General features: G+C 39.6%; 1 protein-coding gene across 5 annotated transcripts in view; it reads left to right on the forward strand.

The window, feature by feature from the left end:
* TDRD1 (tudor domain containing 1) overlaps positions 1-17839 on the forward strand; it is a 60686-nt gene that overhangs the window by 3980 nt on the left and 38867 nt on the right. For all 5 annotated transcript variants that reach the window (XM_049855479.1, XM_049855477.1, XM_049855478.1 and 2 more), the window contains exons 2-6: positions 6406-6736; positions 10670-10728; positions 14595-14739; positions 15678-15783; positions 16994-17057. In XM_049855479.1, the coding sequence (XP_049711436.1) occupies positions 6412-6736; positions 10670-10728; positions 14595-14739; positions 15678-15783; positions 16994-17057 (699 nt within the window). In that variant the 5' untranslated portion in view covers positions 6406-6411. The remainder of the gene's footprint in view (positions 1-6405; positions 6737-10669; positions 10729-14594; positions 14740-15677; positions 15784-16993; positions 17058-17839) is intronic.

Here is a 17839-nt window from a genome sequence, read left to right on the forward strand (position 1 = left end):
TAAAAATATATATAACAAAAATTATGCCAATTCAGCAATATTTACATGTACAATTCAGTGACGTTGATTATGTTCATCGTATTATACCACCATCATCACTGTCCTTTTCGAAATTATTCCACCATCATTAACAGCAACTCAGCAGCCCATAAGCAATGACAACCCCTCTTCTCCTCCCTCCCCTCCTTGGTAACAACTGATAAGCTTTGGTCTCTCTGCATTTGCCTATTTCATGTAAATGAGATCGTAAAATATTTGTCATTTCATGACTGACGTTTCACTCAGCATAGTATTTTGAAGGTTCATCCATGTTGAAGCATGTATCAGGATTTCATTTCTCTTTATGGTTGAGTAACATTCCATTGTATGTATGTATGCACCACATTTTGTTTATCTATTTCTCTGCTGATAGACATTTAGGTTGTTTCTACCTTTGGCTATCGTAAGAGGTGCTGCAGTGAACACTGGTGTACAAGATTCTCTGTGCATCCCTGCTTTGAGTTCTTTTAGGTTTAACCTAGGATTGCAGTCCCTGGGTGGTACAAATGGTTAACACATTCATCTGCCGACTGAAAGGTTGGCGGTTCGCGTCCCCCAAGAGGTGCCTCATGGCCTGGTGATCTGCTTCCAAAAAATCAGCCATTGAAAACTATCTGGTGCACATGAGGTCACTGTGAATCAGAATCCACACTCAGTGACAACTAGTACTGGCTCACCTAGGACTGTAATTACTGGGTCACATGGTACTTCTCTGTTTAACTTTCTGAGGAACCTCCGAACTGCTCTCCACAGTGGCTGTACCATTTTGCATTTCCATCAGCAATGAATGAGGGTTCCATTGATCCACACCCCTGACAACATTTGTTATTTGCCTTTTTTTTTTTTTAATCATAACCATCCTAGTGAGGGTCAAGTGGTATATCATTGTGGTTTTGATTTGTACCTCCCTATGAGTCAGAATCAACTCGACAGCAACGGGGTTTGGTTTTTGGTTTCTTAAGGACTAATGAAGCCCTGGTGGCTGGTGGTTAAGAGCTCAGCCGCTAACCACAGTTTGAATCGACTACCTGCTGCTTAGAAACCCTGTGGAACAAGACAGTTGTATTCTGCCCTGTAGGGTCACTATGAGTCAGAGTCAACTTGAAGTCAACAGGTTTGGTTTGGTTTCTTTTTTTAAGGACTAATAAAGGAGCCCTAGTGGCTCTTTTTTTTTTTTTTTTTTTAGTGGCTCAAACCCACCACCGCTCCATGGGAGAAAGATGTGACGGCCTGCTTCAGTAAAAATTTACAGCCTAAGAAATCCTATGAGGCAGTTGTACTCTGTCCTATAGGGTCGCTCTGAGTTGGAATCAACTCAGTGACAACGGGTTGGAAGGACTAATGAAGTTGAGGATTTTTTCATGTGCTTGTTGGTCATTCGTGTATCTTATTTGGTGAAATATCTATTCAGGCCTTTTGTCCATTTTTTGATTGGATTGTCTTTTTCTTGTTAATTCCAGGAGTTCTTTATCTGGATATTACACCCTTATCGGATATATGGTTCCCCAAAATTTTCTCCCAGTTTGTAGGTTGTCTCTTTGTTGATAAAATCCTTTGATGCACAGAAAATTTTAATTTTGATAAGGTCCACCTGTCTCAGTCATCTAGTACGGCCATAACAGAAATACCACAAGTGGGTGGTGGCTTTAACAAAGAGTAATATATTTTCTCACAGTCCTAGTAGGCTAGAAGCCCAAATTCAGGGTGTCAGCTCCAGTCAAAGACCTTCTTTGTCAGCTCCAGAGGAAGGTCCTTGTCATCAGTCTTCCCTTGGTCTAGTAGCTTCTCCATGCGGGAAACTTGGGTCTGAAGAACACGCTGTGCTCCCTGCAGCTGCTTTCTTGGTGGTGTGAGGTCCCCCCTTTCTGCTAGCTTCCCTTTCCTTTCATCTCCTGTAAGATAAAATGTGGTGCGGGCCACACCACAGGGAAACTCCCTTTACATTGGATCAGAGATGTGACCCGAGCCAAGGGTGTTACATCCCACCCTAATCCTCTTTAATGTTATCCAATCTTGCCTTGTTAACCACAGGCAGAGATTAGGATTTACAATACATAGGAAAATTATATCAATCACAAAATGGAGAACAACCACACAATATTGGGAATCATCGCCTAGCCAAATTGATACATATATTTTTGGGGGACACAATTTAAACCATGACACCAATTTATCTACCCTGTCTTTTGCGGCTCTGGTGTTCTTGAAAATAGTTTTTCTTTTGAATGTTTCATTATGCAGACTACCATGTGAAGTGCTGTTTTTTTATTAATTATTATTATTATTTTAATAGGATATAGTTCCTGCTCTCAAGCAACTTAAAATAACCTAGGAGAAAGGCATAGCTGTCCATGGGTAACTATAATACAAGGCAGCAAGTTGCTGAGTATGGATGGATTGTCAACCTTAAATTGCTAAGAGACAGTGTTATAAAAGGCTGTAAGTGGTTATATGTTGCATAGTAAGGGTCCCACTAGGATATCTTGAGAGAAGGTGACTGTATCCTAATTTTATAGTTTAAATATCACTGTGATCTTTTACTTGGTCTAGAATTTAATAGCCATACTTTAAAAAAAAAAAGGTTTAACTTAATATTAAATGATGAATTTTTAAAATGGTTTTGCTGTAAAATTTGCTGTTAAAATAATTCATTCTTAAATATAATTTAGCAAATGAAAAAGACATCGAGAAGATTCTCTCACCAACCTACCTACTCCAGAACAGTCACTGTTATTTAAAGTTTAATGTGTTTCATCCATTTCTTTCACATGAATTTTTTTTAGTCAAATTTAATCTAGTTTTGTTCTGGTTTCTCATTTGCCATTCTAACAGACATTTTCAAATGTTTTTGAGAAATAAGATTCTCAGTGATAATGTAACCTTCTATTGAATAGCAGCATCGGACTTAACGACTTACCTTTTTTCTTTATCATTTTAAATGTGCATTTATAGGTACTGGATTATTTTAATGGGATGATTTCTAGAAGTAGTGTTACCAGGTGAGTCCCTGGGAACATTTTTAATACTCCTTAGATTAAAAAAAAATCCATTGCCGTCAAGTCAATTTAGACTCATATCAACCCTATAGGACAGAGTAGAACTGCTTCATAGAGTTCTAAGGACCGGCTGGTGGATTAGAACTGACAGCCTTTCGGTTAGCAGCTGTAGCTCTTAACTACTGCACCATCAAGGCAGCAACACTCCTTAGATTAAAAAAAAAAAAAATTTTTTTTCTTAGATAAAATAAAAATAGATACTGCCAAATTGCCTTCCAGAAAGAGCACATTCATTTACACTCCCATCAGTAATCAATGTCCTTTTTAAATGGAAACAAAAACAAAGCAAACGCGTTGCCATCAAGTCATTTCTGACTCATAGCAACCCTTTAGGACAGAGCAGAACTGCCCCATAGGGTTCCCAAGGAGTGGGTGGTAGATTCAAACGGCTGACCTTTTGGTTAGCAAGCAGCCAAGCTCTTAACCACTGCGCCAAACAGGGCTCCAGGCAGAAAATAAGACATAATTATTTATGTTTAATTTTTTTTTTTTATTCCAAATGAGGTTGATTGTTTTCTGCCTGTGTTTATCAGCTAATCTTCACTCTTTCTGAATTCTGGTCATGCCTCTGGTTCCTTTATTTTATTGTGTGGCAACTCAAGGATACTGCCAAGACATCAGGCTCTTTGCATTTTCTGCTCCGCCATCCTTAGTGAACACTTTCTTCCTTATATTTACTGCTTCCTAGCTGCAAGATGGGTAATCTGCCTTTAGGTTTCAGGCTCACCTTGCAGGAAGAGAGGGGTGAAGGGCCCTGCCAGCCAAAGCTTTCTCAGAGCCCCACTCAGGAGAACCCTGCTGTGTCAGCAGCGCCAGCTGGCAGATCAGAGGTTGAAGATGGTGTTTGGGTCAGTCCACTGTATTACCTGCTACAGTATCTGGGTGTTCATTATTTATCCCACTTTTTAAAAGATGCCAAATTTGTTATCTTTGTGGCAACATTTATTTCCTGGCTTATTTGCTGTTTTTTGTAAGTTTCTAATTGTTAGTGTTTACTGCCATTTCCTTAGTAATGTTTTTAGCAATATGAAATCTTGAAAAAAAGGGAAAATAAACCTTCACCCTCATGTGGTTGCTGTAGGCTGATTCTCTGGGAAGTAAAATCTGAGACAAACAATTTGTGTTGAGCAGATGCAACCTGCATGATACTAGGGTTTTGGTGTGGTTTAGAGTTAGTTGAGGTAGTGTTTGTGGTCCATTTTATGCTCAACGTTGGAAAAATGGATACTCTCGATTGTGTTGGTCACTGTAAGATCAAGTTCATCGTGTTACTAAAATAACCCTTACCACTGCTTGTTTTCTGTTTGACTGATAGGCGTCCAAGGCAGGTGTGTCCTTATCATTGTGGATTTAATTTCTTCTCATTCAACAGTTTTTGCTTTACACATTTCAAATCTACATTATTATGGCTCAGATTGCTGCCTGCTCTGTCTCCTTGGGGTGTTTCTTTCATCAGTTAAAATGTCTTTCCTGGTCTTCAGTATTTTCTCCCTAGAGCTCTATTTTGGCTGCTAGTAATGCTAACAGTTCACCCTTGTTTTGGTTGTTTGCATAGCACCTGTTTTAGTTCTTTTATTTTCAGCCTTAACATATTTTGTCTTACATACGCCTTTTGTTTTAGATATGCCTTTTGTTTTACATATGCCTTTTTTGTTCATTCCATTTAGCTGTATGTTTTTCTCTAGTCTAAGTCCGTCTCTCTTTTAATAGACTAACCCGTCCATACTCCGATTACTTGGGCTCGGTTATGTCATTTTATTTGATGCTTTCTATTTACCATGCTTGAATATTTTTTGTTTCCTGTTGGATTGCCGAAGGTTTTTGACTTCTGTCATTTTAAAGTTACGCAATTTATTTCTTTTCTTCTGGTTGTTACCCTAATATGTTAATGTGCATTCTTTATATTTCTTATATAGAGTCTAGAATTACTTAGCATGTGTATCCCTACTTCCACCCAGTATCCCCTGGAGGTTCAGTTCTTTTCCTTTTGTAATTTGACAACATTGTTCTTTGTGCATCCACTATTGTAGCTGTCAGTCTGATCCTCAAACTTGGGCTTGCTTACTGGTGCAAGCGTACTCTCTCCAGCAGCCCAGGGTCTCCCACCGTAACTTCCCGTATGTGGTCCTGCTATTGGAGATCTTCCCAGGATACGGCCCACTGAGAGTTCCCTTCCTTTGAGTGAGCCTGTGTATTCCTTTCGTTTCATTATCTTTTCTGTAGTCATTGGATCAGGCTGGGCCTAATGTAAAATGAGCAGTGAAATGGTAGTTTTAGGACACCAAGAGACAGGATTTTGATAATTCGTTATTTCCTGTTAAAAACATGTTAAACAACATTTAGGTATTACTCATGCTAGTCTCAGCTCTCTATGACCTCTTTTTCTTCTGGGTAGTTTTGGTGTCTTCCTTTGGGGATACCAGAAGTTTCACCTGCAGCCTACAGGCGAAGAGTTACTAAAAAAAGAATTGCTTGTCCACTTTTATTACTTCCCCTAGGGCAAGACACTAAGAAAGCAAGAGGAAAACCGGAAGCCAGTGTAACTTCTGAATAGACGTTTGCCAGAGGCACTTTGCAACAAATTGAATATGGGAAGTTTACAATATGTCTAACTTAAATTTTCTGAGAAATGTGCACACAGATAGGTACTGCTTGTCTTAAAAGCAGTAGTAGGTACAAGTAATAATTTACGGAAGTTTCGCCGGAGACTATCAAAGCATAGGATTTGGGGAAACCAGACAGAATATGGGTCAGCTGGGAAGAATGGTGAAGGGTGACCAGGAAGGAGAGCATTTACTGGGCAGAGGAGGAGAGGGCATCCCGGGTAGTGAGGTCATCATATTCAAGGACAGTGGCATACAGTTGGAGAGGGTGGAGGGGTTCCGTGGTGTGAGGACAGGGCTGGGGGATGGCCAGTTTTAAATAATAACCTCTGAAGCATTTCAGCACTAAGTCCTAGGCTTTCAGTTGGAAATAAGTCATTAAAAACATGCTAGTATTTTACTCTTATTGTTTCAAAAGCTTTTAAAGGAAGGAATGGTGTTGAACTCTGAGATTACTCTTTCGATTCTGTTGAGTTGGTCTGGTGTTAAATTCTGTTGAACTTGGACTTTGTGCTTATCGATTGAGAAATTTTCTTTTTACCATTTCTTGTGCCATGCAGGCCAGGTTTTGATATCATGGAATGCTTGCTTTGGAATAGTTTTTAGGAATTACCTGTTACAGAAATATTTGAAAGAGGTCACGTGGACCTGCTGGTCTTCTATTTTTGTAATTAAAAGTTGCCTTTTAAATACATTTCTTTCCTTAGACTTCCATGAGTGTTAAATCACCAGTTACTGTGATGTCAAGAAATAATCCAGAAGCATCTACATGTAAAATGGCAGAGCCATTTAATTTTGAGAAAAATGAAAGCAAGCTTCCACTACATGATTCTCTAAGAAGTCCTGGAGGACATCCTAATCATCCTAATTTCAGGTTGAAAAGCCCAGAGAATGGAAATAAAAAGAACAATTTTTTGCTTTGTGAGCAAACCAAACAGTACTTGGCTAGTCAGGAAGATAATTCAGTATCTTCAGACTCTAAGGGCATCAGCGGAGAAGTGATTGGATCCAAAGGAGACAGGAAGACTTTCCCAACAGGTGAGTGAAAACTGCAGACCTTTCTACTTCTTGGTTCTGATGGTTTTGGTGGCTTGTCAAACTTACATATAAGTACACAGCAATGGACTAGTAACAGAACAGCCAAATGACCACCTAAGAGCATTTGTTGTTTGAATATTAATTTAAGAGGGAAAGCCTTCTATCAAGTAGCTACAGAAAGGGTTCCTGGGGGAGAGAAAGTCTTTTTTCCTTGAAATGACAGGCTCACTTTTCATCTTCAAGAAAATGCCTGAGGAGAGAATTAGCTTCACATGAACTGTTTTTCCACAGTCATACTGTCAGACTAGGAATGTAAAATTGTAGAATGGAAAAACTCTGGTTTTTCATGGGTTTTCTGAAGATTGGCCATTTAAAAAAAAAAAAAAATGCAAATTTTATTACTCAAGACAGAGTAGAACTGCCCCATAGGGTTTCCAAGGCTGTATTCTTTAAGGAAGCAGACTGCTGCATCTTTCTCCCACAGAGTGCCTGATGGGTTAGCAGCAGAGTGCCTAAACACTGCAGCACCAGGGCTCCTTTATGCATATAAAACCAAACCAAACCTGTTGCTGTCGAATCAATTCCAACTCATTGTGACTCTGTAGGACAGAGTAGAACCATAGGGTTTCCAAGGAGCAGCTGTTGGATTTGGACATTTCAACAGCTGAGCTCTTAACCACTGTGCCACCAGGGCTCCTTTATGCATATACAAAAAAAAAAAAAAAAAGCACAAACCCATTGTCATTGAGTCAGTTCCGACTCATAGCAACCCTGTAGGATAGAGTAGAACTGCCCCACAGGGTTTCCAAGGAGCAGCTGGTGGATTCACATTGCTTACCTTTTGGTTAGCAGCCGAACTCTTAACCACTACACCACCAGGGCTCCTTATGCATGTAGTAGTATTTATATCTAAGACGTTAACCTGTTTTTTTTTAATCATTCCTTTAGTCCTAATTCTGGAAACCCTGGTGGCATAGTGGTTAAGTGCTACGGCTGCTAACCAAAAGATCGGTGGTTCAAATCCTCCAGGCGCTTCTTGGAAACTCTTTGGGGCAGCTCTGCTCTGTCCTGTAGGGTTGCTATGACTCGGAATTGACTCGACAGCATTGGGTTTGGTTTTTTTTTTTTTTGGTTAGTCCTAATTCTAAAGACTTGCTGTAAGAACCCTAGAACCTGGTAGAATTTAGCCCCTGTCAATGTATCTGAAATAAGCTATTAAGACATTATTTGCCTGTTTTGCTGTGTTGACTTTACACTGCTGGTGCCAAAGCAAGGGTGGGTAAATGGCTAGTGCCCCAGCTCGACACAGGGCGGGGGCGCCAGCCAAGCCAGCAGTTGCTGAATTTTTCACATACTTGCAGTAAAAACAAAACAAAAGCCAAAATGCCAGTTTTACTGAAGAATGCTCTTGATCAAGCAGTAAAAGTTATTAATTTTGTTAAATGTCAGCCCTTGTGTGCGTATGTTTTCAGTATTGTGTGTGACGAGATGGGAATTATTCTGCTACTTCTGGATGCGTGACTGTTAGCTTGCGGAAGAGCATGTGTTTGAGTTGTGAGCCGAACAGAAATGCTTTTCATGGAACATCATTTCTTTCTTTTTTTATTGTACTTTAAGTGAAAGTTTACAGCTCAGGTTAGTTTCTCATACAAAAATATATACACACATTGTTCTGTGACCCTAGTTGCTCTCTATATGTCAGCACACTCCTCCTTTCCACCCTGGATTTCCCATGTCCATTCAACCAGCTCCTGACCCTTTCTGCCTTCTCATCTCGCCTCTGGACGGGAGCTGCCCTTTTAGCTTCATGTATCTACTTGCACTAAGAAGCACGCTCTTCACGAGTATCATTTTATGTCTTACAGTCCAGTCTAATCTTTGTCTAAAGAGTTGGCTTTAGGAATGGATTTAGTTTTGGGTTAACAAAGAGTCCAGAGGGCCGTGTCTTCTGGGGCTTCCCCAGTCTCAGACCATTAAATCTGGTCTTTTTACTAGAATTTGAGTTCTGCACCCCACTTTTCTCCTGCTCCGTCAGGGACTCTCTGTTTTGTTCCCTGTCAAGGTGGTCATTGGTGGTAACTGGGCACCATCTAGTTCTTCCAGTCTCAGGCTGAGGAGTCTCTGGTTTATGCGGCCTTTTCTGTCTCTTGGGCTCCTATTTTCCTTGCGTCTTTGGTGTTCTTCATTCTCCTTTGTTCCACGTGGGTTGGGAGCAATTGATGCATCTTAGGTGGCCACTTGTTAGCTTTTAAGACCCTGGATGCCACTCACCAAAGTGGAATACAGAACATTTTCTCATTAAAATTTGTCTTGCCAGTTGACCTAGGTGTCCCCTGAAACCATGGTCCCCAGACTCCCGCCCCTGCTACTCTGTGGCTTGAAATGTTTGGTTGTATTCAGGAAACCTCTTAGCTTTTGGTTTAGTCTGGTTGTGCTGACTTCCCCTGTATTGTGTGTTGTCCTTCCCTTCACCTAAAACTAATTCCTGTCTACTATCTAATTAGTGACTACCCCTTCCTCTCCCTCCCCAACCTCATAACCATTAAAAATGTTTTCTTCTGTGTTTAAACCTTTTCTTGAGTTCTTATAATAGTGATCTCATACAATATTTCTCCTTTTGTGAATGACTAATTTCATTCGGCATAATCAGTAGGCATTTTCTTGGAGACGTACAAAGCGAACCTGTCACTTCAAGGAAAGCAGCCAACGGTATAAAATGCGAGCTTTCGAACAAAAATTGGATTTTCAGAAAATTCGTATCCACCCTGAGCTTGACAGTTTAGCTTCCCAATACTTAGAACTTTTCAGGGTGAAAGGTAGTAACTAACAAATAGAATTTTTGATATTCTGTAAAGAAATGTGTTGACATTTGGAAGCTTTGCACAACTCAGTGACCCATACGCTTTCCAAGTGATCAGTACAACATGTTGCACAACCATACATGGGTAAAAATCCATTAAAAGTGCAGGGAAACCAATGGATTTAATGTAACAGTGTGAAAAGTTCATGGATCAGGTTTTAGATTCCACATTGCACTAACCCTTAAGAAGTTACCACTTGTTGAGTTTCAGTGTGATACCAAAAGAGAATATCTACCATTATCTGAGGCCATTTAATCCTTTTCCTTTTTGCAACTACATATTCGTGGGAGGCCTAATTGTCTTTAGATGCTTCTGCCAGAACAACTTACTGCGACAGACTGACTGCAAAAGCAGATACATGAACCCAGGTGCCTTCTGTTCAGCCAGACTGGTAAAGAGAGAGCAGAAATGCAAAACAGTGCCACTCTTCTTACTATTTTTCATTCTAGAAAATATAGTTACATTTTTCACTTAAAAAGTTACATCAACATGAAATGGTTTTATTATTATTTTTAGATGAATAAACCCAAGACCAAACCCATTGCTGTCAAGTCAATTCCGACACATAGCAACCCTATAGGACAGAGTAGAACTGCCCTGTAGGGTTTCCAAGGAGCAGCTGGTGAATTCAAACTGCCGACCTTTTGGTTAGCAGCTGAACGCTTAACCATTGTGCTACCAGGGCTCCTTTAAGTAAATACTTTTTAATGTTTCATTTTAATTTCTAATATGATAAATGTTGATAGATTTAAGCCATATAAGCAAAAGGTCTTCGGGATCCTCAATAATTTTAAGTGTCAAGAGGTCCTGAGTCTAAACAAAAAGTTGGATAATTGCTGCCTTAGCGAATGGAGAAAAGTTCATAATGTGAGGAGCAGCAGTCAAGGCTGAAATCTTAGCACAAGCCCATATTTTCCATATAGGAAAAGTAGAACACTGCTTATTAAGTGGCATAGATATAGGGCTATTATGGTATAGCCCTATAATTTGAACATCAGTTATGGTACTTCATGTTTTTAGGAATACAAAGAAATATTTGACTTTTATTAAAAGTTATGTTTTTCTTCCATAGGAAATTCAGTATCACCATTAACTGTCGGAAATAATTCACCACCCAAAGACGTTAATGCTGTAAGTTACCTGTGTGTGTGCATGTGTGTCTGTTTGGTTAAAAGATTTCAAGCCACCGGCATCACAAGGGAGTGGTGGGGGTGTGGACCGCACCGGGCGACACTGTCAGAGGGGGTGATAGCAAAATGACGGTCTATAAAAATATCCCTGTAGTAAATAATGGAAACCTTGGAGACGTAATGGTTAAAAGTTACGGCAGCTCACCAAAAGATCGGCAGTTCGAATCTAACAGCCGTTCCTTGGAAACCGTATGGGGTGGTTCTACTCTGTCCTGCAGGGTCTCTGTGAGTTGAAATCAACTCGATGGCCACGGGGTTTTTTTTTTTTTTGTAGTTAATTATGTCAACAAAAATATTTTTCGCAAGCCCACCTTACGTGTATCAATATACTTAGAAGGCTAAAACTCTATGCTAGTTTACTTTTCGAGCCTTCTGATGCACTCCAGTCAGAGCTGTCATTATAACCCAATGACAGTGGTGCTTTGAATTGTGGTTTCCTCTGCACTTGCTACAAACATGCACTGTTGTTTTCATTGCTGATTTTGTCAAATTTTCTGGTGTTTTAGCTACAATACTGTGGTAATTAGCATTTGTGAACCTATGTCAGTAACTTTTTTGAGAACAAAGTAGTAATTAAAGGAAAAGAAGGAGTGATATGCAAGAATTACAATTTACGGGTAACAGTACAAAAAACTTTACTGAGGATTCTGTATGGTCTGGTGTGGGAGGAGGTCTGTGGGGATGGGTGACACCAACCCTAGTGATGTCAGTGTTTCAAGCATATTTTTGTATTGCTTTAATAGAGAATTACTCACTTTGCTGCTATCAGTCAAGGTTAAATTTCCTCGTTCTTGATCTAGTACCTTTTTTTTTTTTAAATTACACTTTTTCTTTTTGTAGATTCACACGCAGTCATGGGAAATACTACAGAGAGATCCCTTGTACCCTTCACCCACTTTCCGCTAATAGTAACATCCTGAAGAACTACAGTTCAGTATAACAAGGATATTCACACAGTGAAGATAGAGAACATTTCTGTCCTGCAAGGATCCCTTATGTTGCCTTTTTATGCCCACACCCCTTGCTTTCTGCCCTTACTTCCTCCTCAACCCCTGGTAATCGCTAGTTAATTTTATCATTTCAAGAAAGTTGCTTCTTGAGATAGGCGTTTTTGACTCAGTATAATCTCTAGAGATTTACCTCGGTTGTTGAGTGTATCGATGCTTTGATCCTTTTTGATCCTTTTTGATGGCTGTGTAGTACTCCATGATATGGATGTACCACAGTTTGTTTAACCATTCACCCGTTGAAGTACACCTGGGTTGTTTCCAGTTTTTGACTCGTATGAATAAAACTGTTATAAATATTCATGTTAAGGTTTTCGTGAGAAAATAAGTTTTTATTCCCCATGTGTATATCAGTTTGTTGTACTGTGGTGGCTTGCATGTTGCTGTGATGCTGAAAGCCACTGGTATTCAAATACTGGCAGTCACCCATGGTGGATAGGTCTCAGCTGAGCTTGCAGACTAAGACAGACTGAGAAGGACCTGCCAGTCTACTTCTGAAAAAAATTAGGCGGTGAAAACCCTGTGAATAACAGTGGAACATTGTCTGATATCGTGCCAGAAGATGAGCCCCTCAGGTTGGAAGGTGCTCAAAAGACAACTAGGGAAGAGCTGCCTCCTCAAAATAGAGTTGACCTTAATAACGTGGATAGAGTCAAGCTTTTGGGACCTTCATTTGCTGATGTGGCACAACTCAATGAGAAGAGACAGCTGTAAACATCCATTAATAATCAGAACGTGGAATGTATGAAGTATGAATCTAGAAAAATTGGAAATCATCAAAAATGAAATGGAATGCATAAACACTGATATCCTAGGCATTAGTGAGCTGAAATGGACTGGGATTGGCCATTTTGAATCAGACAGTCGTATGGCCTACTATGCCAGTAATGACAGATCGAAGACGGGTGGCTTTGCATTTGTCATCAGAAAGAACATTTCAAGATCTAGCATGAAGTACAGTGCTGTCAGTGATAGGATAGTATCCATATGCCTATAAGGAAGACCTGAGCCCTGGTGGTGAAGTGGATAAGAGCTCAGGCTGCTAACCAAAAGGTTGGCAGTTCGAGTCCACTAGCCACTCCTTGGAAACCCTGTGGAGCAGTTCTACTCTGTCCTGTAGGGCTGCTATGATACTATAAGTCAGACTCAATGGCACACAACAGCAAGGAAGACCAGTTAATACAACTATTATTCAAAATTTATATACCCACCACTAAGGCCAAAGATGAAGAAATTGGAGATTTTTACCAACTTCTGCAGTCTGACATTGATCAAACTTGCAGTCAAGATAGCTGATAATTACTGGTGATTGGCTTGGGTCATTGTGTTTTCAGACACCTTCTATGCTATGAAATTAGGCAATGAATAAGAAAGACTGAAGAATGATTAATGCCTTTAAATTATGTCGTTGGTGAAGAATATTGAATATACCATGGACTGCCAAAAGAATGAACAAATCCGTCTTAGACGTGCAGCCAGAATGCTCCTTACAAGCGAGAATATGAGACTTTGTCTAACATAAATTTGGACATGTTATCAGGAGGGACCAGGCCCTAGAAAAGGTCATCAAAAAAGAGGAAGACCCTTAACGAGATGGATTGATGCAGTGGCTGCAACAGTGGACTCAAGCATTATGGCAATCTTGAGGATGGCTCAGGTCCGGACAGTGTTTCGTTCTGTTGTACATAGGGTTGCTCTAAGTTGAAGCGAACTCAGTGGCACCTAACAACAACAACAAAGTTTTTATTGCCCTAGGATAAATGTCCAGGAATGTGCTTGCTGAGTCACGTAACAGTTCATGTTTAATTTTTTTAAGAAACTGCCAGAATGGTGGTACCATTTTGCATTCCCATCATTAATCACGGGTGATCAATTTCTTTGCATCCTTGCCAGCATTTGGTGGTGGTTTTTATTTTACCTAATTCTCATAGATGTGTAGTGATATTTCACTGTGGTTTTAATTTGTATTTCCATAATGGCTACTGATGTTAAACATCTTTAATGTTTTTATTTGTCATCTGTGTATTCTCTCTGGTGAAATATTTCTTTATGTATTTTGCTCATTTTCTAATTTTTTTTAATTGTTGAGTTTTGAAGATTCTTCATTTATTCTAGATACTAGTCCTTTGTCAAATATGTGGTTTGCAAATATTTTCTCCCTTTGTGTATTTTGTCTTTTCATCCTCTTAACAAGGTCTTTCCTGGAGGAGAGAAGGCTTAATTACCCTAAGGATGGGGCCCTGGCTCCTTCCTCAGCCCAACTTCTCTGATACCATACCAGTGGGAAGGTTGAGGTACTTTGTTGTAGCCTAGTGGGAATGCAAGTCTAGGCTCACCATGCTGCCTTTGCTGGTGGGGGTCGGCCTATGTCTTTTTTTCTGTAGTGTTTGGCAGGAACAAGGCAGTTATTGTATAAGAGTTTTCTGTCTTGCTAGGCTGTCCCTTTCCTGGTCCTTTGGCTAGGAAGAGTATGCTTTTTGTTGGGGATTTCATTGCGTTTGTTTCCAGGTTGCCTTCTTCCCAAGCACCCAGTCTGGAACAAAAAGAAAACTCAGAGGACTCACCGCCATGTTGTTTTTTGGGTCCTGAGATGTCTGTAGTGAGCCTGCCTTCCTTTCTCTCCCTTCCTCCCCTGAAATTTATTTTATATATAAGCCCAGGGTTTTCATTGTACTTAGTGGGAGGAACAGGGAAATGTGTATTTACTTCATCTTCCCAGAAGCAGAAGTTCCAAATACAGTAGTAGTATTTTTTAAAGTTATTACTAAGTGTTAATATTGCTGTTCTCTTTTCTTAATAGAAGCCTAGCAATAATGTGCCTCCTGCAAAGTCAAAAAAAATGCACAAGCTGGTTGAGAATTCCTTGTCCATAAACAATCCAGCACTCTTCAGCTCCTTAGGACCTCCTCTTCGGTCCACAACTTGCCATCGCTGTGGCCTGTTTGGTAAGTGTGTTGTGTTGGATGATTTCTGTACACATCTTAAAAATCTTTTTATTACGGGAAATTTTAAACATATGAAGTGTAAACAGGATAGAGTGTGTACATTATACTCCCATATCCCAGCTTCAGCAGCTGTCCACATCCCACCATTCTTGTTCATCCACCCCTTCTGACTCGCCCCGCTTCCCCACTTGATCATGATTTTTGCAGGTCCTTTTTTTGAAGTAGAACTTAAAAAAAAAAGAACTTAACATACATTGAAATGCACAAAGTCACACCCCTACCAAGATAAAGAACATTTCCGTCTTCTCAGAAAGTTCCCTCATGCTGCTTCCCAGTCACTGTACTCTCTCGTGCCCCCAGAGGCAACCACTGTTCTCATTTTTTCACCATGAATTAATTTTGCCTGACATAGAATTTCATATAAATAGACTCAAACAGCATGTTGTGTCTTTTTTTTTTTTTTTTTTTGCTGAATACTTTTACATTATATCACAATTTACTTGTTCTCTGGTTCATGAGCATTTGGGATGTGTCCAGCTTTTGGCTGTCATGAATAGAGCTCACTAAACATTTTTGTACAAGTCATTGTGTGAACATACGTTTTCATTTATCTTGGGCATAAAATTACTGAGTCACAGGGTGGGTGCGTGTTTAACTTCATAAGAAACTGCCAAACCATTTTCCAAAGTAATTGTCCCATTTCGTATTCCCATTGGCAGTTTTGAGAGAGCTTTAAAAGTTTAATCATAATACTGATTGCTGTTTTCTTCCAAGGTCTTAGGAAAGCACCTAATGGTAAATCACAGTTCTCTTCACATAGTCTTTTTGAATGTGAGTAGTAGAGTGGTGTTTGATGTAGCTGATCACTGAAAATCTTTTGCACCTGACAGCAGATATTGGCCTAATACACTGATGATGCTGTGGGTTATGTTCTGCAGGATCACTGAGGTGCTCACAGTGCAAACAGACATACTATTGCTCCATAGCATGTCAGAGGAGGGACTGGTCAGCACACAGCATCGTGTGCAAACCTGTGCAGCAAAAGTAAGTGTTTACTAGAAGAACAAAAGTGTTTGTGATTTTTTTTTAATCATTAGAGAATGTTAAAAAGTTTTTTTCTGTTACATTAAGGATTAAATCTGTTTTAAGTGGTCTTAAAGTTGTCAGTTTTTTTACTTATTTATTGAGGCATAGATAAGGTGTACAAATCTAAAGCAAACAGCTCTACAAATTTAGGAGTTGTTTTGAACATAAATTAACTAGATACCAAAAACCAACTAGATAGAACATATTAAAATTTAGAACCTCAAGTTTGCTTTTTTAATGGTTCAAGCTTTAGAATGCCTTACTTCTTTTATATATATATAATTTTTATTGTGCTTTAAGTGAAAGTTTATAAATCGTCAGTTTCTCACACAAAAACCCATATACTCCTTGCTACACACTCCCAATTACTCTCCCCCTACCGAGACAGCTTGCTCTCTCCCTCCACTCTCTATTGTCATGTCCATTTCGCCAGCTTCTAACCCCTCCACCCTCCCATCTCCCTCCCATCTCCCTCCCAGGCAGGAGATGCCAACATAGTCTCAAATGTCCACCTGATCCAAGAAGCTCACTCCTTACCAACGTCCCTCTCCAACCTATTGTCCAGTCCAATCCATGTCTGAAGAGTTGGCTTCAGGAATGGTTCCTGTCCTGGGCCAACAGAAGGTCTGGGGGCCATGACCACCAGGATCCCCCCAGTCGCAGTCAGGCCATAGAATGCCTTACTTTTAAACATGTATAATTTCTTGAATTGTAATAAGGTAGGACTCTCAGAGTGTATCTCTAAAGTCAGTGAATGAGTTGGAGTTTTAAAATATTTTTAAGTCTAACAGGTGTGGCTTTTACCAATTTACAAAACAGTTTGATGTGTATAACCTCAGTTGATCCTCAGAACTCTGTCTAGGTAACATAGTGATTATCTCCATTGTACTGATTAGAAAACTGAGACTTAATAATTGTGCCTGTCTCCCTGTCATTAGGCGACTTTTGGAAGAAGGACACATTTGCACAGGGTCTGCCATTAGATAGCCAGCATTCAAGTGTTTAACATAACTATGATTCTCTTAGGAAGAAGTGGTTTTGCTCTTTCTGAATTTTGTTCATCGAGAATTTAATATAATTGTGATTTATGGTCCCTAGATATAATTTTTTTTAGATATAATTGGCTATGTAGTATAAATATTATAATCAGTTGTTTTTTTTTTTCTAGTTTCCACAAACCTGAAGACAGTAAATCACCTTTTGAAACAAGGAACATGGAAGTGAAAAATGAGGTATGGTATGCTTACTCGTTGTCTTTAATGACTCTTCTTTGTTCATTTAAGACTAGTTAAGCTAAATAAAATATTTAAGACTAATTTCTACATTTTACCAGTGTTTACCTAAAAACAAAAGGTGCTTGTTGAATAAATCTGTATACCCTAGTGATCATATTTAGTGATTGTTGGTGTCCTTCAGAATTGTTTTATTTCCAGTGTTTTTCTAAAAAGGATTTGAGGTGGCTGTGAGGCAATATAAAAACCATCTGGACTGCTTAAATAGTCCCTTCGCAGTCTGCGTCACAAGTTCTCTAGTTCTGTGTACTGGATTCTAGTAGGGCCTAGATGTCTGTCTAAGGAGGGATTTTTCTGTTAATATCTATTGCCTTCTCCAATTAGATAATTATATGGGCTAAATCATTTATAATCTGAAAATATCTGTTGGACTGTATAATCTGTCCAACTCATTTTTATAGATTGTTGTAAGCCTTCTCTAGCTGCTCCTAGCCTCTACTCCCCCCACCCCAAAAAAAAATCCACGTTCCTCAAATATTCACTCTGAAGAAGAGTTCAACAAGTGCATATTTAAAAAATTGTCCCCTTTTCTTGTGTAAACTCAACATTAGCGCCACCATCCTAGCCTGATTGTTGGGGTGAACTGTCATGGTGTGTCCGCTGCCCATGAACAGTGGATTTTAGTGGCTCTTGGAGGCCCTCACTGTTCGCGTGCTCTCTTCTTGAAGCCAAGTGATTTTGGCCTCAGTTCCAGCAAATAGGGGCCACAGTATCATTGAAAC

The sequence above is a fragment of the Elephas maximus genome, chromosome 16, assembly GCF_024166365.1.
Source record: "Elephas maximus indicus isolate mEleMax1 chromosome 16, mEleMax1 primary haplotype, whole genome shotgun sequence".
Lineage (NCBI taxonomy): Eukaryota > Metazoa > Chordata > Mammalia > Proboscidea > Elephantidae > Elephas > Elephas maximus.